At 46.6% G+C, this 25,362-nt stretch overlaps 1 protein-coding gene across 4 annotated transcripts in view; it reads left to right on the forward strand.

The window, feature by feature from the left end:
* The first annotated feature begins 286 nt into the window (after positions 1–286).
* Positions 287–25,362, forward strand: part of SP1 (Sp1 transcription factor) — a 30,815-nt gene continuing 5,739 nt past the window's right edge. The window contains exons 1-3 of one of the 4 annotated variants that reach the window (XM_005307746.5): positions 287–474; positions 2,871–2,971; positions 3,912–5,400. In XM_005307746.5, the coding sequence (XP_005307803.2) occupies positions 468–474; positions 2,871–2,971; positions 3,912–5,400 (1,597 nt within the window). In that variant the 5' untranslated portion in view covers positions 287–467. Of the gene's footprint in view, positions 475–901; positions 1,042–1,260; positions 1,547–2,870; positions 2,972–3,911; positions 5,401–25,362 lie in introns of those variants that run through there. The other 3 variants (XM_042842215.2, XM_042842213.2, XM_042842214.2) reach the window with 3 other exon arrangements.

A 25,362-nucleotide genomic window follows, 5' to 3' on the forward strand; every position in this document is an offset into this window, starting at 1 on the left:
TGATCGCTGATTGGCCATCTGTCACGTCAGTTGTTCTTTCGCCACATCCCTTCGTCCCTCCCTGCGTCGAATAGGCCTTCTGGTTTCCTATTGGCCACAGCCTCCGTCAGTTCCTCCCGCTGCCCTCCCTCATTGGGCGGAGCCGCGAAGGGGGCGTATCCTAGGGCCGGGGCTTTTCGTGGACTGCTACCACTCCCTCTTAGGATCCGCCTGGTTTCCCATTAGCCATGCAATCTGTCATCCGCCATTAGTCCCGCCCACAGGGTGCCTCCTGGCCTCCTGATTGGGCGGAGCCGAGTCGGGAGGCGTGTCTCAGGGCCGGGGCCGTGTCGCACAGCTCCCCGAGTCCCTCCCTCGCCAGCCCTTTGGCGGTCACCGGCGGGGTTAGGCTGCCTCGTCAGCGAGTCGGACTCCCCCGCCCCTCCCCCCGCCCCGAGAGCGACTTGGGCTCGCCCCCCGCAGCGACCATGAGCGGTAAGGACGGCACCACCCCGGCCCCAGGGGACGCGAGTCCGGCCGACTCCGACCGGTCGGCCCCGCCCCAGCCAGCCCCCACCCCCGGGCCGAGGGGACCTGGGAGGGGGAGGGACTCGGGGGAGGGGGGAACCCTCGGGGGTGGGACCCGGGGGGAGGGGGCTCGAGACGGGGGAGGATCCCGGGGGAGGGGGCCTGGGAGGGCCAGGATCCCCGGAGGGAGGGGAACTCTCGTGGGGGCGGTCCCGGGAGGGATTGGTACCTGAGCCCGGGGGGAGGGGAGAAACCTCGCGCGGGAGGTCACGAGGGGAGGGGGCTGGAGATGGGGGAGGATCCCAGGGGAGGGGGGACCTTTGTCCCCTCGTGGAGTGGGTCACCGGGGGAGGGGGTAAACATCCGGGGGGGCATCCTTCGTGGGGGTGGATCTCGCAGGGACTGGGAGCCCTCGTGGGGGAGGATCCTGGGGGAGGGCATCCCTCGTGGGGGGTGGATCTCGCAGGGAGCCCTCAAGGGGGAAGAACCTCAGGGGAAGCGGAGTCCTTAAGGGGTGAATCCTTGGGGGAGGAGGTAAGGATCCCCGGGGGAGGGGCTTTTGAAGGAGGACCTGGGTTGGGGGGGGGGACTCTCGTGGGGTGGGTCCCTTGGGGGGGGGAAGCTGTCATGGGGGAGGTTCCCAGTGGGAAGGGGAAGCCCTCGTGGGGAGGGTTGCTAGGAGCCTTTGTGGGGGGGGAGTGGGGTTGCCAGAGAGGCGAGATCTCCAGGAGGGCAGGAGTGAATCTTGGGGGTGGATCTTCTGAGGAACCCTGTTGCGGGAGGTTCCGGACAGAGGAGGAGTTTTTGTGTGGTGGCTCCCATAGGGAAAGGAACCAGGATCCTAGGGAAGAACCCTCATGGGGAGGGAGCCTGGGTGGAGATGGCCAGGAATCCTGGTGGGAATAATCCTGGGGGAAGGCACCTGGAAGTGGGGAGGAAGGATCTCAGGGAAGGGAGTGGAACCTGCGTGAGGATGAATCTCGCATGGAGCCTTTGTGGAACAGACCCGAGGGAGGGGAGGAGAGGCAAGATTCTAGGGGTGAGGGGGGATCCCTAGTGTGATGGATCCTATGAAGAAAGGGGCTGGGATCCTGTTCCTGGGGGCATGGTGGGGAGGAGAGGGGAACTGGGGAACCCTCATGGAGTAGTCCTGGCAGGAGGGGTAGCCCTTGTGGAGGATCTAGGGGGAGGGGAGAATCATTGTGGGATGGATTCTGGGGGGGAGGGGCAGGAACTTGGGGGAGAAGAGAGGCCTAGTGGGGCAGGATCCTAGGGCAGTGGTTCTGAATCTTTCCAGTCTACTGTACCCTTTTCAGGAGTCTGATTTGTCTTGCATACCCACAAGTTCACCTCATTTAAAAACTACTTGCTTACAAAATCAGACATAAAAATACAGAAATGGCACAGCCCACTATTACTGAAAAATTGCTTATGTTTTAATTGTTACCATATTTATAAAATAAATCAATTGGAATATAAATATTATACTTACATTCCAGTGTATAGTATATAGAGCAGTAGAAACAAGTTATTGACTGTATGAAATTTTAGTTTGTACTAACTTTGCTAGTGCTTTTTACATAGCCTGTTGTAAAAACTAGGCAAATATCTAGGTGAGTTGATGTATGTACCCCCTGGAAGACCTCTGAATACCCCCAGGGGTACATGTACCCCTGGTTGAGAATCACTGTCCTCAGGTGTAGGGGGAACCTTTGTAGGAGTGGAATCTGGGGGGAGGGAGGTTGGGAAGGTCTGTGGGAGGGGGAACACTCAGGGGAGGAAGGGAGCAGGTGCAGTGGGGACTTGAGAAAGGGAGGGCATGGGGATAGAGGGGAGAGCCCAGGGGGTGAAGAAGGGAGCAGAAGAAGGGACTTGCAAGAGTGGAATGGGGAGGAACCTGAGAGAGGCAAGGGAGTGTGTTCCTCCCACTTCCTCCTCATTGAGTTTCTGTGCTAACCCCACATTTGTCAGTTTCTTCCCCATTCTCTTTTCTCTCCAGCTTGCCAGTCCCCCTCCCCTCTTCTGCTTTCCCTTTCTAGCTCCTTCACCATCTCCCCCTTCACCATCCTCTCAAGCCTTCCCTTTACCTCTCCTGCCACCCTTTACCTCTCTCTGTCCGGTTGAGTGCCTAGATACTAGGGGGGTGGTTAGTGCCCTTTAAATACTTAGAAAGACCCTCCTTCCCCTTTCTAGTCCCACCGCCCTTCTTTCTGTTTTTACCCGCCTGGGTGTTCTCTGTTCCCTTAACTTTCCTGTTTTTAAACTGTTCTCATCACCCTTCTCAGCCCTTCCCTGTACTCTGCTTCTCGTAAACCTTTTACAATTTGATTGTAACCGTATTTATCATTTTCCTCCCCATGCAGACCAAGAGAGTCCAGAAGAAATGGCTGTTGTGAAGTCTGAGAAGGAAGAAGAAAGTGCTTGTAGTAGAAGCAGTAGTATTGGAGGCAACGGTGAGGGTCAGGTGAGTGGAGTCCCTGTATGGTGTCGGTGGGGAGTGGGATCGAGATCTTGGGGGATGGCATGCATACTAGTGAATAGCTAAATGGGACAGCCTCTTACACCTTATTGCTGTTGAAAGGAGGCAGGTTGGTGGTACCCTGGCGGTCCTCATGCACACTGTGAGACTGCAAAAACCTATGACTTCTGTTTGGCGAGGCTCCCTGTGGTGGCACCTATAGTAAAGGGAAGGGGCTAGCTTTGGGATAGAGAGAGGAGAGTTTTAAGACTGGGGATATCAGTCACTTCTTTGACCTTGCATAACATATAGCGTGCGTGTAATTTCAAAACAAACACTTCACTGCACACATGTCTCCCCCTGGGGGGAGGAGGCGAGAACAGGCATGTGACATGTTAGTCATGTTGCTTAATGCCCACCTAGAAGGTGCTCAGATGCTATGCTGATGAGCACGGTACGAGAACCTATAGAGAATGGAATGTGGCTGTTCATATACAAAACCTCTGCCAATGTTAAAATGTCTGCACCACCTCCAAGAAATAGTGGTGGTAGCTCCTTCCTTAAACCTCTTTTCTTTCTAGGGGAGGCGTGGTCTCAAGGCCCATAGATGTCTAGTAGCAATAGTACTGCCTCTTAGGATCTCTCCTCTGGAGATGTGCCAAATACCACGGCAGAGGGAAACTTCCTGGTCTCGGGCTGAACTATGAAGGCAATTTCTAATGTCTCTCCTTGTGTTCATTGAAATCCTTCCTCCTTTGATGTTCCTCCACTTGCTTGTGCCTGATAGCCCTATGTTTGCCAGTTGTATTTTCCAGCTGTGTGTGTGTGTTACTACGGGGTGTTTCCCTGGTTTTTAGCTGAACGCTCCTCCTTGTTTTTGCTTATTTTGCACTGCCAACTGGGCTGGCTAGTGGATACTTAACTCCTCCTCCTTGTGTGTCTTTAGGAATCCCAGCCTTCACCCCTGGCTCTGCTGGCAGCCACATGCAGCAGGATTGAGTCTCCCAATGAGAACTCCAACAGCTCCCAGAGCCAGCAGGGGGGCTCAGGTGAGCTGGACCTCACAGCTGCTGCCGCTCAGCTTGCCCAGACGACAAATGGTTGGCAAATCATTTCCACTGTCCCTGGGACATCCTCCTCCTCCAAGGAGCAAGGGAGCAATGGCAGCGAGTCGTCACCAAAAAACCGACCTGTGACAGCTGGGCAGTATGTGGTTGCTGCTGCCCCCAATTTGCAGAATCAGCAGGTGCTGACCAGTTTGCCTGGTGTTATACCTAATATTCAGTACCAGGTGATCCCACAGTTTCAAACTGTTGATGGGCAGCAGCTGCAGTTTGCCACCACCCCAGCCCAAGTCAATGTCCAGCAGGATGCCTCTGGCCAACTTCAGATCATCCCTGGGACAAATCAACAGCTCATTACAAACAGAGGCGGGACAGGCAATATCATAGCCGCCATGCCAAATCTGCTACAGCAGGCTGTCCCAATCCAGGGGGTTGGCTTGGCCAATAACGCCCTCTCGGGACAAACTCAATATGTGGCAAATGTCCCAGTGGCTTTAAATGGTAATATCACCTTGCTGCCTGTCAGCAGTGTTGCCGCCAGTCTGGCGCCCACTTCTCAGACCGTCACTTTAAGTAGCTCTGGCTCTCAAGACAGCAGCTCTCAAATAGCGACTTCTGGTGCTGCAATCAGCTCTTCCAACATAGTGACGTCCCTGGCCAGCTCTGGTGCTTTTTTCACCAATGCCAACAGCTACTCTACCACGACCACCAGCAGTAACATGGGCGTCATGAATTTTTCCAGCAGTGGGACCATGGGAACAAACGTTCAGGTCCAGACACCCCAGAGGGTTAGCGGCATTCAGAATTCGGACTCTCTACAGAACCAGGTTTCTGGCGTGGCACTTCAGCAAGGTCAGCAGAAGGATGCCGATCAAAATCAACAGTCCCAGCAGCAGATCCTAGTCCAGCCTCAGCTTGTCCAGGGGGGGCAAACCATTCAGGCCCTCCAAGCTGCTCCACTCTCTGGCCAGACCTTTACCACCCAAGCCATCTCCCAAGATGCTTTGCAGAACCTTCAGCTTCAAGCACTCCCCAACTCTGGGCCAATCATTATTCGAACACCTACTGTGGGGCCAAACGGGCAGGTCAGCTGGCAGACTATTCAGCTGCAGAATCTTCAGGTGCAGAATCCCCAAGCTCAGACAATCACCTTGGCCCCAATGCAGGGAGTATCTCTGGGGCAGACGGGGCACACCAACACGCTCACACCAATAGCCTCTGCCTCGCTCCCCAGTGGCACTGTCACTGTGAACGCCGCTCAGCTGTCTTCTATGCCAGGCCTTCAGACCATTAACCTCAGTGCCTTGGGAGCGTCTGGAATCCAGGTACATCAGCTACAAGGGCTGCCGCTGGCTATAGCAAATGCCACTGGTAAGTTGGCCGTTCTGTTGAAATGGCTTCTGAATTTTTCTTTTTGTTTCTGATCTCGCTTCCTATAAGGCAGTGTGTCTCAACCGTTCTGTGCTTATGACCTTCTTTGGACTTAAAAAAAAAAAAAAAATCATGACCCCTCCCTCCCCGCTAGAAAAAATTCCAAGCCCCCCATCTTAAGCTTGGGGCAATGGGGCTGAACCATGTGAGTTAGCTTTGCAAGGCCCCTTGGCAGTTGCCCTGGTTCCTACCCCCTAATGCTGGCCCTGCTTCTGACCTCCCTCAAACCTGTCCTGTGACCCCCTGAGGGTCATGCCCCCCCCCGGGTTGAGAAACACTGCTATCAGGAGAGGAACCCAAAGACATGGAGTGTCCAGACAACCCAGCCAGCCTGGGGAGAGGTGTCAAACACCCAGTCTGCAAGCCAGATCTGACCATTTTTGTTTGTGGGCCATGTGACCGGTTCAGATTCAGCAGACTCTAAGCTTCCATTTTAAAAGGTTTCTACCCTTCATAGTTGTGAAGATGAAGTCCCGCAATAGGAACAAAGTATTACAGAGGCAATGTTGTCTCCCTGAATCTTCAGACAACCTGAAATGAACTCTGAAGAGGTGTGAACTAACTGCCCACCCTCCCTTAATCTGGAGTTCACACCAAAATCCAATTAACTCCTTCATTGCTGATCATTTTAACAAATGAAATGGAGGGAAGTGGTTGTGGCAGGCATGTCTTGTGTTTCAGCTTTGGGGTTTCAGCCAGTCACCCACAGGGGTTAAGATAGAAAAGGATTCCCCCTGCTCCTCTCCCCAAATGCATTTCTGGGAGGTGTTATTTTAATCTCCTCCTTCTGAAGCTTTAGGTATGGCCACGGCAGGGTGGGTCAGGACTGGGTGGCACCAAGCATCCTGTGTCTCCCAGTTGTTTGGCTGGCTGGGTCTTGCTCACATGCTCAGTGTCTAACTGATTACTACATGTGGGGTCGGGAAGGAGTTTTCCACAGGTCAAACTGGCAGCGACCTTGGAGGTTTTTCACCTTCCTCTGCAGCCTGTGAGTCACTTGCTGGGATTATCTGGGTATACCTCATTTAATCCTTTCCCTGACACGGCAGGAGCTGCAAGCACTGGTGCATCTCAGTCCCTCTGCCTGTAACACATGGTTGTCTAATCCGTTGCTCTCATATATTTTGGTCTCACTTCCGTTGTTGAGTTTAGTGTGCGGGTGGTGTTGGTGGCCTGTGATATTCAGGAGGTCAGGCTAGATGATCTGTGATCCCTTCTGGCCTTAAACTCTGTGAAGTGTGGGAGTGAAGCCCAGGGAAGGAGGGAATTGGGAGAGATCTCAGCCAGATAGGGAAGAGGGAGATAGATAGAGAGGAGGATGAGGAAAGAAGAGAACCAAAAGGCAGAAATAGCCATGATTCTAAAAGGGAAGATGTTCTCCCACTAAGTAATGCTGAGTGCAACAATGAAGCCCTAAACAAATTATGGACAAGTAAAATTCAGTTGCTAAATAAAGCCTATATTCTACTCCTGATCTTTGCCCAAACCCCTTATTGACATGAGTAAGAGATCCATTGTATGTTGGAGGCAGTATATGGTCATTATGGAGGCCTAAGCAAATACGGAGCATAATTAAAAGTGGAATTCAGTATGAGTTTGACGCCCTTGACCCAGGGGATAAGCCAGACAGGGTTGCAAACTACAAGGCAAAAGAGTAAAATTAGGGGAACATTTATAATATTTCTTCCTCATCTTAAATTAGGAATTTCCATACAGTGACTTGAAGTGTGTGGTCAGAAGAAAGTGGGGGTGGGTATAAGATGCTATGATCTCATTATTTGGAGATGTTCAAACGTTGAGACTGGCACAAAGAACCCTGATTGTTTCCATTGAATCACTGTTGTCTTCTCACAAATGGTCCCTCTCAACAATTGATAGTTGGTATAGCCTTATGGTGTCATAGTGCAATGTGCATTTATGGTCTTGCTAGTCTTGACGCTCGGAAATTTTGTTCCTACTTTTGAGACAGAGCATTTCTTAAGTTCACTCAGTGAAAGAAATTAATGCTGAAAAGTAATTTTTTTAAACTCTCGTCTCTGCTTGGTAATAGCTTCTTAGGATGGTGCATGTCACATCATTTTGTATCTTACTTTAAAATGCAGCCACTCAAGTGAGTCACGTAATTTAGAAGCAATTTAAATGTTGCGCAATTCAACTTCAGTTTCCTTCATGAAAGAGAATAAAGCCACTTCCTTGGAATTGTTTTGCAGTGTTTTGTGACCTGTTGAACTGCTGATAAATTGATTTGGGTTTTGTATTCTCTGATTAACTGTAATTGTTGGTTTTCCACTGTATAAAGTCAAGGAAATAACATGAATGTGTATCTTTCTCATAAGCAGTTTGTGTGCGTGGTATAGGGCCTGTTTTTGTCATTTCATTTGTCTGATTTCTGTGTTCAGTGGATTCACTAGTATTGTCTAGTACTCTAACATCGTGATCCTCCCAAGTACATCCTGTGCTGCCTGCTCTGAGCCTATTCAGCTTGCTCAGTTTTAAACACGCTATGGTACAGAACATGCTTTGAAGCATATAGGCAACTCTTAGTTCCTGTATTTGTGAGATGGTTTTGCCCTTGATGGGTGGATCAGGGAGGAACTGTCTTGGAGATGACCCATCAGATCAGGGGTGGGAAAACTTTTTGGCCCAAGGGAATAGAAATTTTAGGGAGGGTCATGAATGCTCTCAAAAGTGGGATTGGTGGGCAGAAGGGGATGAGGGCTCTGATTGGGGGGGCAGAGTCTGGGGGGGCCAGAAATGAGTTCAGAGTGTGGGAGGGGGCTCCGGGTTGGGGTGGGGGGTGAGGGTTCTGGGGTGGGGCTGGGGATAAGGAATTTGAGGTGTAAGAGGGGGCTCTGCGCTGGGACCAGGGGGTTTGGAGGGCGGGAGGGGGATCAAGGCTGGGACGGGGTTGGGGCATGGGGAGAGCCTCAGGGGCGCAGGCTCTGGGTGGCGCTTACCTCAGGCGGCTCCCGGAAGCAGTGGCATGTCCTCTGGCTCCTATACGGAAGCGCAGCCGGGCGGCTCTGCGCACTGCCCCTGCAACTCCCGTTAGAATGCTGGAGGAGGGTCATTGGAGCGCGTAAGAGGGCCATGCCACTGCTCCTGGGAGCCTTGTAGAGCGGCCCCCGAGCCTGCTCCCCGGCCGGAGCCCCAGAGCCCGCTCCCCAGCGGGAGCTTGAGAACTGGCTTAAAACAGCTGGCGGGCCGTAGTTTGCCCACCCCTGCCTTAAATGGCTTATTGTTGAGCAGCCATGTTCCCTTTTTCTTTTTTTTTAACCCTGACAGCCAGAAAGAGGGCTGCTTTTAGTGGAAAACCCCTCATTTGTGATGACCCGTTTGCTGCCTTACATTTTAATTGTCTGACCTAATGAATTCTGCAGCAGAGATGGCCAGAGGCCTTTGTCCTCAGCTTGGAGGATATGATGTTCAGGTGACATTTTGATTTAGTTTAGTTCGGTGTGTTTGATGGATATTGTGGTGCAGGCTTCAAGGGACATATGGGAACCTACTTTGGCCAAGCTCTCATGTGGTGAGATATAAATAGGCGGAGCTGGAAGTGATGCCTATTGTTAAAGTTGCCTGACATTTTCTATTCTGAGCCCCTGTTGCTTATCACTCTGCCAGACTTTAACAGTTTGTGCTGGGACTTTCCATGTTTGCACTCTGCGTAAGAACTGATTTTTTTTTTTAAACGTTTTGGCACAAACTGTTAATGCGCTTCAGAGAGTGAGGTGAAGGGAAAAATGAAATTGAAATTTTGTCAGGAGATAGCCGTATATAATCAGTAGTGTGCCGGCCCTTATTGTCCGCATCAAAACCTAACCGGATCTTGCCAAATTATGCGACTCTGAACATCATAATTTGTATATGCTCAGCAGAGATTGCTCGAGGTTTGCTGCTAAAATCGCTGAACATTTCACCCACACTTAGAATACTCACTGACCCATCCTCTACACTGTGCCTGCTCCTGGACCCCACAGAGATCAGATGGGGAGCAGCAAAAGCTGCCCCCCTGTCCTCAGGGAAGCAGTGGGAGCCAGGAGAGCAGAGCTATCAGCTTGGTTCTTCCACTAACACTGAGCACTTCCTGGCTTTTGGCTGTATTATTGAGTAAGAATATTGTTTTCCTCCTTGAACAGAAGTAACTGAGTGGTTGCACAAGCTCACTTACAGAGAGCTGAGGGATAGAACCCTGGTCTCTAATATTAGAGATTCGAATCTTCTCCGCAGCCATTCTGAATGAGTTTGGTGTGTGTGTGTGGGGGGGGTGGGGGGGTGCTGTCTGTAACCACCAGATCTCATTCCCTCCAGAGCCAGGAAATAAAACTGTGGAATCCCGACTTCCAGTGTTTCAAATAGTTGTGTAAGCCATTGGCGAGGTGTGTGTTGTATGTACCTTTAATGGCTAGTCCATGCAGAAAAGATAACAGTCTACTACTGCTATTAGTTATACTCCTGTAGCTCAAGTGATAATGGTTTGTACTGTGGATCTAATGGTTCTGGTTTCCAACCCTTCTGATCATCTATGCAGGGAATCAGTGTGGCTCCACGTGATACAATTTTTGCCTTTGTTTTCTCTTAAAATCCAAGGGAATTAAAAAAATTTAAAAGAACCAAGGTTCAAAGTCAAGTGCTAAAGAGTTGGCAGGTACCAGAAATAAGGGTGCCTGTGCAATATTAATTCTGCTCCTGTGGGCTATGCAGTTTCACGTAGTACTTGTTCTATAGGAATTCTGCTTCTTTCATTGTTGTGGATGAATAGTAAATGGGGCAGAGGGTTATAAGAAGAGAAAGGATGTTCTCTTGTGGCAAAAGCACTGGATTGGGACCCAGGAGAGCTGGATTCTTAATTGGCTCTGTTATAGACACTCCCTGTGTGATCTTGGGCAAGACTTTTGTGTATGCCAGAGTGGGTAGAATTAAATTTGCACAGACTACTTTAATTCTAGAATTCCCTAACACTTGTGTGGCTAAATCCTCTAGGACAGGGGTTCTCAAACTGAGGGTCGGGACCCCTCAGGGGGTCGCGAGGTTATTACATGGAGGGTCGCGAGCTGTCAGCCCCCACCCTAGACCCCCACTTTGCATCCAGCATTTATAATGGTGTTAAATATACTAAAAAGTGTTTTTAATTTATAAGGGGGGGGGTCACACTCAGAGGCTTGCTATGTGAAAGGGGTCACCAGTACAAAAGTTTGAGCCTCACTGCTCTAGGAAGCCTTGGAAATCTCCCCCAATAATTCTCAGAGGCTGTCAAATTCACAAAGTACCTTTAATGATTTTCAGCCTTAATGGTGTTTTTAATATAGCTTTTGGCATGTAATAAATATATACATGGAAATAGGCTCAAGTATTGTGTTGAGGATGTAATAGTGCCAGGCACTGTTGCTTGGTGGATGGAACACTGGACTGGTATTCAGGAGACCTGAGGTCTATTTCTGACTTGACCACTGGCCTGGCTGGTGTCTTTGAACAAGCCACTTAACCTCTCTGTTCCTCAGTTTCCACATCTGAAAAATGGGGATAATGTTGTTTATCTCCTTTGTAAAGTGCTTTGCGATCTACTGGTCTGAAGGGCTATATAAAAGCTCAGTGGTATTATTATTATTATTATCTCAATAGTCACTCAAACTGTGGGTGCTTCCATTTCTTAATAGGAATGAGGATTGTCTTGATGAAGTGGGGATTGTCGTCAAACTTTGTCCTGCATCTAGCTCCAGGACAACTCCAGAATTTGGTTTTAATTTTACATGTTTGTGGAGTGGGATTGCAACCTTCAGATGCCACTCATCTAAGGATCGGTGAAGGAGACATAACTTCTGCTGTACATCTTCTAAAGACGTCATTAAAATGTCATCTGTGTCAAAAAATGGAAGCCTGCATAGAGCAAGGAAGCCAGTTTGAATATTGATAACTTTTCTGTGATGTAGCAAAGACTTTGTGGACATTCTGGGGCATATGACACTTACAGATTAACACGGCTACCACTCTGAAACCTGATCCACTGTCATTTCTTTTCCCCTTTCTGCTTCACTTTAAGAAACCAACCTTTTAGCTTTAGGCCATTAACTGCAAAATCTATGGCATAAAGCACTTTTATAGTACTGTAAGTGCTGGTTTGCTTTTGGCGCAGATTGCCTTCAAGATAGGGACCGTCTACTGTCTGGTTAAAGTATGTGCTAGGTAAACGACTACTGTAATGTGCTCCCATTAGGTGTCATTGATGCAAGGCATTCAGGACCTTAACTGATGAATGCATGAGTTAAAGTACTCAGCTGAGGCTCTTTTTGTGATGCAAAACATCTGAGTACAAAAGAGGAGGATGCCACTAGGCACGCCCATGCAGCCAGGGGGTGGAGAGTGGAGCTTACAGGGTTTTCCACCTTCCAAACAGAGTGGGCTAGTGGCTGGAACAAGGCTGCATTTTTAAATTCGCAAAGCATTGTTTACCTTTGTGATCTGGAAGGAAGCATTCTATGTGAACCGCTGGAGAGCACAAGCTCAGAATGGCTCCTTCTTGGGTCAGGGCCCTTGTTTCCTAATCGGGGAGTCCCGCAAAAGGGAGCAGGAAAACAGAATTATTGGAATGTGTTTGTTTACAAAATCTGCACCAAGGAAATACCCTGACATGTGTCTGACGAAGTGGGTATTCACCCACGAAAACTTATGCTCCAATACATCTGTAAGTCTTAAAGGTGCCACAGGACTCTGTTGCTTTTTACAGATCCAGACTAACACGGCTACCCCTCTGATACTTGACACCCTGACTCTGTGTCACCAGTTTCTCCTCCTACACTCAGTTTGGCTGTCATTCGACCACGGGCAACTTGGGCCCCAATCCTGTAGAGCAGTGCTGCCCAACCTCTTTCGTCTGGCAGGCGCCAGACGAGCCACAGAGGAGCATGGCGGCGGATGAGCATCCGTCGAAATGCCGCCAACAAGCGGCAACGTTAATACGCGGTGGCGTCGAAATGCCACCGACAAGCAGCGTCATCCAGAGTCGGCGCTGCCAAAATGCCGCTGAAAATCACTGGCATTTCGGCGGTAACGCCTCTGTATGACGCTGCTTGTCGGCGGCATTTCGGCAGATGTTCGTCCGCCGGCCAGTACACGGGCGCACTTAGACGCCCCGGCAGGCGCCATGGCACCCACGAGCACCGCATTGGGGACCCCTGCTGTATTGGGATCTGTGCAGGCAGACCCTTATGCTCTCACACTGTCCCATTGCATTATGAATGGCACCGGATATTCTTCTCATGTTCCCCTCAATTGCAGTCTTGAGGCATTTTGTAGGTACTAGCTTTGAGCCTATGACATCCGTTATAGTGGGAGTTCCTGCTAAGGATGGTGTAAAATTTTCACCACTTTAGTTTTCTCTGCCATTCTCTGACTGTTTGTACCTCAATCCCTCGTGATTAGTTTTGCAGCAGTTTGTTTCCTCTGGCTTCAAATAGTGAGTGTTTTAGCTTCCTGTGAAGCAGTTAGCAGAGATGGTGCTTTTGCACCATATTTTGGTGAAGGCTAGAAATAGTGCATCATTCATGTTTCAGCCATGTTTGAGAATGTGAACCAGTTTCTTCTCCTCTTTCCTTCAGAAGGAACTTGGCTTCAGGGTTCAGTAAAGTATTTGAATAGCTGCATGTTAAGCTATTGAATGTAGGAGAGGAAAGGCCCATGTCAAAGAAGTAACAGAGGGGTAGCTGTGTTAGTCTGAATCTTTAAAAAGCAACAGAAGGTCCTGTGGCACCTTTAAGACTAACAGAAGTATTGGAGCATAAGCTTTCGTGGGTGAATGCCCACTTCATCAGACGCAAGACATGTCAAAGAAATAACCCTTTGAAACCTGTTTCCTTGTTGTTACCAAATGCATCCCTAACTTGCCCAACTTTGTGTCATAACTCTGTTCTTGTGGGGCTTCCCATAGCTGGTGGGCTGCTGGCACAAATACATGATTTTTTTATTATTATTATTTTTTAAAGAGACCTTGCATCTGGGGGAGATGAGACCTCCACATGGTACGTACTCCTGGGGATGGGAAGAGGGGTAAATTAGTTTCCACTTTAGGGTAAGGAGCCTTGACAAGATCCCTTTTTAACTTACTGTAATAGTTTAATTGATCACATCAAATTACACAACTTGAGAAAATAATTCAGTTGTGTAATTTTATTCCACATACCTCAGCTGCGGCAGGACTTAACGTTCAGTATCTCAGCTTCTTGTAGATGGTTCTTTTTTCTCCCCTCGCTCCCCACAAAAGATAGTTTCATTTTAATACTGGTGATCTGAGAAGTCAAGTCACCACCCTGTATGATTCAATAAGAGGAAATCAGTTTGTTTGGGAGTTTTTCCCCTGAAACTCTGTCGAAACAAAAACTTGGTACTGGGCTGCTGGCTTCAGCCAAGTTTGAACTCTGTTCAGCTTCAAACCCTTGATAATAGGAAGTGTATACTGGAAATCCTCAGAACATCTTGCTCATATTACAGCATGGTATTTGCATTGGCTTTTATACTGTCTTTAAGTCAGAAGCACGTATAAAGTAAAGCCATTAATTAGTGAAAATGCTCATGTCTTTCATATAACAGTGTTCTGGAAATGTTCATTCCATCCATTGCATTGTTCAGGTTTTGCCAATTTTAAAGTCACTCTCCCTTCTGGAACCAGAGCGAGGTTTCTGAGAACTGTAACTGAACTGATTTAGCAGACAGATACCACAAGGCTGCTGCAAACTAGTCTGTTCAGAGACCTGTTCCTTAACTTGCACCTTGCTTCAGAACTTTGACTTGCGCAGCTTACGATTCAGGAAAGTATTGGCAGCTATACTGGTTTGACAGGTTTGGTATTATTCTGTGTAAGTGTCCTGCATTGTTTACGTCAGTTCTGACTGTACGTAGCATCTATTAACCAGGGGTTAGAATGGGGGACAGGAGATGTTTATTCCCTCTGGGGCACCTGGCATTGGCCACTGTCAGAAGACAGGATACTGGGCTAGGTGGACCTTTGGTCTGACCCAGTATGGCTGTTCTTATGTATTACTCAGTTGCCACCGTGAAACCAAACTTGTTCTCTTACAGCAGGAAAAAGTGGTTAAAGTTTTGTGTTAGACCAAATAACTTCATTTTTTTCCCCAGAAGGAATTCAATTTAATTTAACTTGCAGCATAAAAACCTCTAACAATTAAAGGATATCATAGAACTTGCTGAGTAGCTTCAAGTCATTAAACACCAAACGAAAATACAATTACTCAATATGCTTTAGTATAGCTTCGAAGCAGCACGCTCTTCTCCAAGGAGTACCATGTGTTCCCCACTCAGCTGTCCATAACTCAAAAGAATTAACATAGAGCCTCGCCGGTTTACACAAATGACTGTGATTGCAGATTAATGAATTTTGCAAATTAGCAAGTTAAGCAAACAAGATAAAAATCAAGGGTACTGCATTGCAAAGTGTCACTTTACTTCTTTATGTGGCTAGTGTAGTTTAATTTTATTTGATCCTCTCTAGTATCTGTAGTGCAATATATTTTAGAGAAATTACAAATACTGGATAGTGTAGGATCTTGCTGTCGTTCTGGGCTATAAAATCCGCAGAGAAATGGGAAGGAATGGGGTCTTGGGAGAATTATTGGGTTTGTGAGCTAGAAAGCTTCTTTGAATGTTTTTCTGAAGCTACCAACTACCACAGACCAAAAATAAACTTTCGTACACAGAACTATTGCATGTATAAGAAATATTTTGGGTGCGTTTGGATTGGTCACATTAGTTCCTCTTTGCTTTATTTGTACTTGGCAGTGTCCCTTTAATTAAAAAAAATCTTGTGGCTTTTTTGGTCTCTTTGTAATATCCCTTAAATTTCAAAGTTAAAATTTATGTTCTCATTTAGTGATTATTTATTTATTTATTTTGCTTTCCTCTTTATCCAGGATGGGTTTAACTGTTGTCGCAAACAGTGCAGGGTTTGCATAAGACACAGTTGTGTTCGGATCCTACATAAAGGTGAATATTGTGGGCATTTTTTTCAAGGTCAACAGTGGTGGATCTAAAAATATTCTGTCTAGAATCCAGAGGGCATTCCTCACCCAGTTTTAGAACATTTAAAAAAAAAAAAAATCCCAACCTATCATTTTGCTCAGACCAGTGGCTTGAAAAACAAGAAACCACTTTGTCTGTAAAACAGTCTGCCAAGATGCTCTCGTTTTTGGGTCTTCCGTCTTTAACATGAGACTGATGCAGAATTAGCATCATGCTTACAGCATTTTGAACTCCACTCCAGAGGCAATGGTAGGCCCCACGTCCATTTTCACACACCGTTACCTACAGGATGTAGTTTGTCTGTTTCTTCCTGACTGTTTTGCTACATTTGTGTCATCCTCGCTCTTCTTCCTTGCTTGAATCTTTCATTTGTACTTCATCCCGTTGGATTAGTAATGGCCACCTACATTGTGCTGTGGCACATTTGGTTACACTTTAATGCCTGCTTTGCTACCGCTTCACCATTTATTTTTAAGCACCGGTTTCCCGTTTGACATTTACAATGCCTGAGTTAAGGTGCTCCAGTGCCTCTTGACCAGGCCTGTCAGTGAACTGACACCTGCTTGGTATTTCAGCACCAGAAAGGGGTGGGTGTACCCTGGGTGTACTTTGTCTGCAGGTATGTCTGTGCAGAAGGGAGGAAGACTGCTTAGCATGTTTAAACTGTGTCCATACAGCAGGATTATGTCCATGATGGGCAATCCTGTTTCACCCCGGCTTTTGACATGTCAGCTGAAGGAGCAACAGATACATATGGCCAAAGTCGGGGTGAAACTGCTGCAAAATTAAAGGGACCGTATTAGAATTGGGTCAGCTTCATTTTGAAGATGCTGGAGCTGTACATCCATGGAAACTCATTCATCAGTCTTCTCTGAAAAAATATTCCTTATTGTCTGGAACCCAGAGCATTAATACACATCAGTAGTTCTCAACATATTTACTGTTGTAGGCCACATATGCAGCGCTCTGTTACGTAGGCCGCATTCCCACAATATATATACTACTTGTATGACCCTGAGGATGTCACATGGGCTGCAGCTGTATGCTGATCCTGCCATGGGTTGAGAACCACTGATATTCATTCAATGCTTCTGTAACCTGGGAATGGTCTGTGATCTGGACAGTAACCATGACAGCTTTGGGCAGAATGATTTGACAAGCGATCTGTATTAATGAAGATAATAGAAGTAAATTGTCGGCTTTATTCCTTCTCCATAAAATACTGCTGTATTCTGGTGACTTCAGAACATTCTGATATGTGAAGAATGAAGAATGCATGTCTTCCCTTTTTTTAGTGGTCTTTTTTTCCCCTCTTGCAAGAATTTGTTTATACCATGGTTAGAATCAAATAATTGCTTGCCAGAATGAACCCTTCCCCCACCCTCCCCCCCATTTATGAAATGCCAACAGAAGATGGAGTAGAATGTAGTTTTTTGCATGTTTGGAGATTGGAATGAGGCTAGGAGCCCAGTAATGACGGGAAGTTGGGGTTTTTTCCAGGCCCATTGTTGTGTTTGTACATCTCTTTTGTGCACATTTTTACTTATGTAACAGCAGTTCCTCAAAGGCAGCACATAAACGATAGAGCGCATACACAGTGCTAGACAGGCTGTTGTTAATTTATGAAGTTTAAAAAAAAAAATCCTTGTTTCCCTCCGCTCTGTTGTCAGAGTGTAAACATGTTGCAAGAACTTGAGTCATGAAAATGTTCTGTCCTAAAATTACTAAACTTTGTCGGGAGCCTGGAATGCTGCCGCTGACTAGGTACAGGAGCTCCAAGCCAAGACTTTCAAAAGTGCCTGGAAAGCTTGTGTGGGTTTTTTTGTTTGGGGCTCTTTTGGGGGGGGGGGCGGGGGTGGAGCTTATCTTGAGACATCAGCCCTCTTTAAAGGGTTACAGAAAGTGCCATGCTACCTATAGTGGCAAACTAGTGTATGTGCTTCTGCTGATATGTCTTATACCTGGTTCCCAAACTAAACAAGCGGTAGCAGCAAAAGCATTTTTACAGTGGTATAACGGCATAGGGCTTTTGCCAGTATAGAAAAACCATTAAAAAATGACACTCTCTAAGTGACATTACTGTACCAGCAAAAATTTCTAGTGGAAACCTGTCCTGAATCACTAGCCACTTAAAAAAATCATACCTCCGTTCATGGCGGTAGCTGTTTTAAATAATCTAGCAAGTGTTTTCTGGGGCAAGAGATTGTATTTGTGTCTAAAAATTGTTACATTGTGTTTAACCACGGAAGCCAATGCCAGTAAGGCCTGAAAAGGATGACCACACTGTCCTAAGAACTTGAATTTAATTGTGCGAATGGGCTAGTCACATGGATTTTATTTGCAGTTTTTTCAATTGCTTCTAACCTTGTCAGTCAGCCTAAGCAGTGTTTGTCGTTTCCTTTCCCTTCATCCTTCTCAATGGCATTTGTATCATGCCGTTTGTTTACATATGTTCGTAGAAGGCAGTATGCAGCATTGAAGAATTTGGAGTTGATTGTGTATGTTCAGATACCAAGTGACCAGATCAGATAATGAATTGTACTGCGCTTCAAAAATATCAGAGGGAAGCGTTGTGCAATGCATGGTTGCTTCTGAGAGCTCCCATGAGGGACGCTTGTTCTAGGACTGATATTTTGTTGGGTTAGTTGCTGCTAACTTGTGTAACTGTTAACAGAAGCAGTAGGGGCACTTGAATGCAAGCAAATGGCTGAAGAAGGCAGAGGGTCTTGCATGGATTCATGACTTGTGGACCATCTGGATTTCCTCTTGTGGCAGTGGGACTACAGAATGATAATTTGCTTTCCCAACTTGTAAAAGTACGATTACCTTTACATAGCTGCATAGAGTTGTATCTTGCATCCACATTTGGGCTGAAGTGTTGATTTGACTGTCACTGTTCTTTCTAGCTTGTTATTCTGAGCTTTCACCGACATAAGGGCTGATTCCAGCAGGCAGGGACTGGGCAACTCGTAATCTCTCTTCTAACCTGTATTCCCAAAGTAATCACTGATGATGACCAATCTTCTGAGGGGTTGTGGTGGCTCCGTAGTGCGCCCCCCCCTCCCCCCGGTATCCATTAACTCTTTCCCTGTAAGGTAATCAGGCAAGAAAGTCTGATTACCCCCCCCCCCCCCGTTTGTTTTGACTGGTGCTCCTGGCCATATACTGGTTCTCACAGCCTAAGGGCCTCATCTAGGGGCTTCACTCTGATTACAGCCATGAGTGCAAGCGCTTAGTGCCGGCAGGCAAAACCACCAGTTTCACTAGTGGCACTTTGCCTACTTTCAAACAGTGGTCAGCTGCCTTGGTGCAAATAGTGGCTTTGCCTGCAGCCAGTAGGGGTTGTATTGATGCTGATGGGTGTAAGCAGGGTAAATCCCTTGCTTGTACAAGGCCTAATTTTGGAGGTGGGGGAGGAAGAGAACTTGTCATGTTTAAAAGTGTATATATAGTAATATTATACATATTCTCTTGCCCACAGTCAAATATGTAGCTTTTCATGCACTTCACAGGTCTCTGTAGCCCTTAACACATGTTAGATGGTCACTAACATCTGAAATTAGCCATTCATTCCTATAGATATATATTGTTCGGAGCTTGGCTCTTGGGCCTCCTGCCATGTCTTTATTCTGACAGCTTTAGGACTATAGTGACACCTGCTGGTGAAAGCAGACTTATTAATCAATTAGGAATAGTCAGTTAGGCAAATTTTTTGTGAACCTTTTACCCAATCAGTATTACTCAAAACCTGACGCTGTTCTTCAGCTGCAGGAATAGAATAGAATATCAGGGTTGGAAGGGACCTCAGGAGGTCATCTAGTCCAACCCCCTGCTCAAAGTAGGACCAATCCCCAGACAGATCCCTAAATGGCCCCCTCAAGGATTGAACTCACGACCCTGGGTTTAATAGAGTATGATCCTGATCGATAAGTGCTGTGCACGGACTGGAGAGTCTCAATATTTAAACTCTGTGTGACTGTAACATCTCTTATCTCAATGAAGATGTTTTCGTGTTTGAAGTATCTTAGAGTGAAAATTTCACAGTGGTCTGGGTTTAAATCTAATAATCTTTCCTGTTCTGCAAAGATAGATGTGACCTTTTCACTTCACACCGAATCCCTCTAACGGTCTCATTCTTTCTTTTAAAGTCTTTGCACTGTGGGTGGGTGGTATCAGGGGGTAGCCATATTAGTCTGTATCCACAAAAACAACAAGGAGTCCGGTAGCTTAAAGACTAACAGATTTATTTGGCCATAAGCTTTCGTGGGTAAAAAAACCTCACTTCTTCAGATGCACAGAGTGAAAGTTACAGATGCAGGCAGCATATAATAACTTTCACTCCATGCATCTGAAGAAGTGAGGTTTTTTACCCACGAACGCTTATGCCCAAATAAATCTGTTAGTCTTTAAGGTGCCACCGGACTCCTTGTTTTTGTGTATGTGGTGTTCTTTAACAAGGATGTTCTAAGTATGGAGAGTGAAGTTTCTTGTCGATCTGTATAGAATTATGGGAAATAACAGCTGGGTTGAGGCTGCAGAGCCGCTTCCACGAAGAATGTGCGTGGGTGCTGCCTTTGCGGCCTCTGAAGGCTGGTAATCTGTAGCTCTGCTTCTCGCTATAATCACCTCGTAATCCCAGAGGAAGAATTGAATTTTCAAAGAACTCAACCGAGTCTAAATGACACATGCAAGGTTTTGAAGCAGCTTTTGAAAATGGGGATCAGGCATTCCAGGATAGCTGGGCTGTTATCCCTTCCAGGTAGGTTTCTCCAAACACGAGCCTTTGAAAATACATCCCCTTTTCCATGGCACCTCCCCTCCCTCATTTATTACACTAGTACCTTGATGCTCTAGCTAAAACAGCACCTTAGCACGAGGGGGCCGCAAACATGAAGTGACAGCATCCCCGCCCAGCAAGCTTTCAGTCTAAGTGGAGGAGTCCAGCAAAGGATGGGAGGGGAGACAGAGGCATCAGGAGGTGGCATTGCCTAATGTCACGCAGCAGTTGGGTACTAAGAACTGGGAACAGAACTCTGGTTTTCTGAGACCTGGACTAGTATGTTCTCCACTGGACCATGCTGCACCTCTCTTCCTTGGTTTTCTCTGTCTTGAAGAAGACTTGAAATCAGGAATTTTAAATGGTCCCACAGAATCTAATGGGTTTAAGCTAGTCCAGACTGGAAGGCTTATTTGTGAGCCCTGTACAGGTCTGTTGTCTATATACTTGAATTGCTTTGGATCTGCTAAGCTTTAGCTAGACTGGTCTGTATTGTGCAGAATTAATTCATGTGAATTGTCTGTCCAGTTGGTAGATCTGTCTGTCTATGAATTGTTTTTAATGCACAGTTCCTTAACCTCCTGGTATTGTTTATTGATTTACAGGGATATAGCTAATCTCTTAGGACTCTAATAAAGACAAATTAATACAGATTGTAACCAAGTGAGATAAATAATCAGAAAGCACTATACTTGTGGTATCCCAGGTCCTTCTCTTCATAACCCTTCTCCATATCATTAAAATAATGCCATACTTCATCAGCAAGCTGAGTAATAGCTTATATGGCTATTAATGAGAGGGTTAGCCTCTCATTTTCATAGAATCATAGAATATCAGGGTTGGAAGGGACCTCAAGAGGTCATCTAGTCCAACCCCCTGCTCAAAGCAGGACCAATTCCCAACTAAATCATCCCAGCCAGGACTTTGACAAGCCGGGCCTTAAAAACCTCCAAGGAAGGAGACTCCACCACCTCCCTAGGTAACGCATTCCAGTGTTTCACCACCCTCCTAGTGAAATAGTTTTTCCTAATATCCAACCTGGACCTCCCCCACTGCAACTTGAGACCATTGCTCCTTGTTCTGTCATCCGCCACCACTGAGAACAGCTGAGCTCCATCCTCTTTGGAACCCCCCTTCAGGTAGTTGAAGGCTGCTATCAAATCCCCCCTCATTCTTCTCTTCTGGAGACTAAACAATCCCAGTTCCCTCAGCCTCTCCTCATAAGTCATGTGCTCCAGACCCCTAATCATTTTTGTTGCCCTCCGTTGGACTCTTTCCAATTTTTCCACATCCTTCTTGTAGTGTGGGGCCTCATCTGGAGTACTGGACACAGTACTCCAGATGAGGCCTCACCAATGTCGAATAAAGGGGAACGATCACATTCCTCGATCTGCTGGCAATGCTCCTACTTATACAGCCCAAAATGTCGTTAGCCTTCTTGGCAACAAGAGCACACTGTTGACTCATATCCAGCTTCTCGTCCACTGTGACCCCTAGGTCCTTTTCTGCAGAACTGCTACCTAGCCATTCGGTCCCTAGTCTGTAGCAGTGCATGGGATTCTTCCATCCTAAGTGCAGGACTCTGCACTTGTCCTTGTTGAACCTCATCAGGTTTTTTTTGGCCCAATCCTCTAATTTGTCTAGGTCCCTCTGTATCCGATCCCTACCCTCTAGTGTATCTACCACGCCTCCTAGTTTAGTGTCATCTGCAAACTTGCTGAGGGTGCAGTCCACACCATCCTCCAGATCATTAATAAAGATATTAAACAAAACCGGCCCCAGGACCGACCCTTGGGGCACTCCGCTTGAAACTGGCTGCCAACTAGACATGGAGCCATTGATCACTACCCGTTGAGCCCGACGATCTAGCCAGCTTTCTATCCACCTTACAGTCCATTCATCCAGCCCATACTTCTTTAACTTGGCGGCAAGAATACTGTGGGAGACAGTATCAAAAGCTTTGCTAAAGTCAAGGAATAACACATCCACTGCTTTCCCCTCATCCACAGAGCCAGTTATCTCATCATAGAAGGCAATTAGGTTAGTCAGGCACGACTTCCCCTTCGTGAATCCATGCTGACTGTTCCTGATCACTTTCCTCTCCTCTAAATGTTTCATAATTGATTCCTTGAGGACCTGCTCCGTGATTTTTCCAGGGACTGAGGTGAGGCTGACTGGCCTGTAGTTCCCCAGATCCTCCTCCTTCCCTTTTTTAAAGATGGGCACTACATTAGCCTTTTTCCAGTCATCTGGGACCTCCCCCGATCGCCATGAGTTTTCTCATTTTGCTCATTAGCACTGCACAACAGAGGATCGATTCACTTTTGTATGTGGACATTAACAGTCATTTAGCTTTGAATCAATGCAGACTGCGGCAACTCCGCTGAATGTCTTGAAGATGCTTTTCCCACTGTCTTGCAGTGTCTGCTTCATTCAGATGCACCTTATTGGGGCTCACCTACACATGGAGCTATTGCTAATGAATTGCATGTGGGCACTTTTTCCAGACTGATTCCATCTGTGGACTCTTACTCCAGAATAAGAATGTCTACACATGGAGTTATTCAGGAATAGCGATTGTACTTTAAATTCACACCCCTCCCTTAATCAGAAACCACTTTCAAGCATAGATGGGCCTTTTTCAAATTGATATTTGAATTCCAGATTTAGGGCCAGTTTTTGAGGTGCTGAACACCTGTGTTGTCTGTTAGAAGGAATATGAGAGCATTGTTGGAACTTTGGGCTGCCAATGTGGTGCCTTGTGCCTGGAACAACTTATTTTTAAATGAGAATTTCATGAATAACAATTTAATTAAAAAGGGATTAAGGTTGGGTAAGTGCGACATATGGCTGAAAGAGTGATCTAGTAAAGCGTTAGACAGAAATCTAGACACTTTTGAAAATAAGATTCTGGGCATTGGTTGGAAAGACTTAGGGTACGTCCAGACTACCCACCATATCGGCGGGTAGCGATCGATTTATCGGGGATCGATATATTGCGTCTCGTTAAGACGCGATATATCAATCCCCGAATGCCCTCCCTGTCGACTCCGAACTCCACCGGAGCGAGCGGCGGTAGCGGAGTCGATGGGGGAGCCACAGCCGTCGATCCCGTGCCGTGTGGACCCCAGGTAAATCGATCTAAGATACTTCGACTTCAGCTACGCTATTCACGTAGCTGAAGTTGCGTATCTTAGATCGATTTCCACCCCCCACCCCCCGTGTAGACCAGCCCTTAATCACCGACTATGAGATCTGAGAAATCCACAACCAGCAGTTTGTTTCCACCAGAATCAGAAGAAAGTGCTGGATGTATTTGAGGCATGTATTGCTGGATGCCAATACATGGACTCCAGCTTCAAGTTGTCAGCTGGTGTGAGGGTGCCCAAGAGAAACCTTAGGAAGAATTCTTAGCAGGGAGAATAGAAGAGTCAGTCTCAACACTGCAGAGCAAATAGCAGAGAGGAATGGACGAGGCGAGTTTCTGCTCTGTGCGCCAACATTGGTGTGGGAAGGATGTAAAAAAAAAAGTGTAATTCTTTGCCCCATGAAAACTCTAACAGGTTATGAGACACTTCCTAACCCTACCTTAGTGCCCAAATTCACATTGCCACAAGAAGCTTCCTTCTGCCTCTAACTGATAAGGAAACTCGCAACACGTTAATCTCCTTCAGACTTGCCTACAGAGAGACTGTAATGGAGTGGCACCAATTGCAAGCTGACTGGAGTCTGACTGTCTTCATTTATTTGCTCTGATACAAGCCATCTGTGATAGCTGTTGGTGCACTGCACCAGTGCAAACCCCAAGCCGCTATAAAACAGTTTGCACAGGCTTGGCCTATTCCAGTTTCCTGCAGTGTGAGCTGCACCTGTGCAAACAGTGGCTGATGATGGTTGTGTTTTTAAAGTCAGGTCACTCTTTGGGGGAAGGCCTGTATCTTATCAACCAAGTGACCCCCCCCAGATTTGCACCTCAAACTACACCCAGGACCCTGAAGCGACATTCCAAATTTCAAGCTGATCACAGTATGGATTTTAGGAAAGGATCAAAAATTTGGCTTTAAACAGCAACTATATTGCAACCTTAACTATGCTACAGCTATTACAATGCCATAATCACTTCATGCATCAGTCCAATGAAAACATCCGAGTTTTAAATCTGTTGTTGGACCTATTGGCATATGTTAATTGCAGCTGAAAACAGATTACACAGCCTGCTGTTTTTGCACCACTTACTGTTTTTTTCAGCATTAAAATAATCACGCAGTGGAGCTTGAAGGGAAATAAAACACTTGAGAAGTGTAGCTAGGGTTATTGAAGAAGCAATTAGATGACAGCATAAGCGTGGAGCAATAAAATGGAAATGAAAATTGATAGGCTTAAAAGCTTGCCATCCCTCCCACCCCCCTTTACAAATGTTTCATATGTTCGTCTGGATTTGGAAGCTTGTCGGTGACACGCTTTAGTTCCCATGGTTTTTGTAATTAGGTATCGCTCCTTGAGATGGAGAATGCCTCGCGTGAACCGTGCCAGACGATTTTTCAACTTTATATATCTCTTTCTGTGCTCACAGTCATTAGCCAGCTAGCGTGCTCCAACAATATCTTCACTGATAGACGCTACTAAAACTACAGTCTCTCCCAGGCTGCTGTATTTATTGCTGTTTCTCATTTTATCGTTGGGAGGCTTTGCATCTGTTTTGTGGATTAGCTCCTGGATTGTTGCTTTAATCATTTTAAACTAAACAGATACTTAAAGGAAAACGGTCCTCATTCTGTTCAGCCGAGCAGTCTAAAAGTACCAAAGAGAGAAACTTTTTTGCCTTGAATAAACCGTAAGACGTTATTAAAACCTCTAAAATTTGCACACAGCTGGGCCTTGTGTTGCAAATGGAAACTGACTACGTTTTCTTCCATTCCTGCTTGCTGCCAGTGTCTGAAATAATGTCATTTTTGGGGTGTGGCTAGCGCTGGGCTCAGAAATGCCAGCTTGCAATAGAAAGACTACTCCATTTCTATCTAGGCAAGGTGAGAACTGCCCTTAGGCTGCTGCTGCATCTTCGCCTGTAAGCACATCAGACACACAACCTACAACTG

This window comes from Chrysemys picta, chromosome 22 (assembly GCF_011386835.1).
Source record: "Chrysemys picta bellii isolate R12L10 chromosome 22, ASM1138683v2, whole genome shotgun sequence".
NCBI lineage: Eukaryota > Metazoa > Chordata > Testudines > Emydidae > Chrysemys > Chrysemys picta.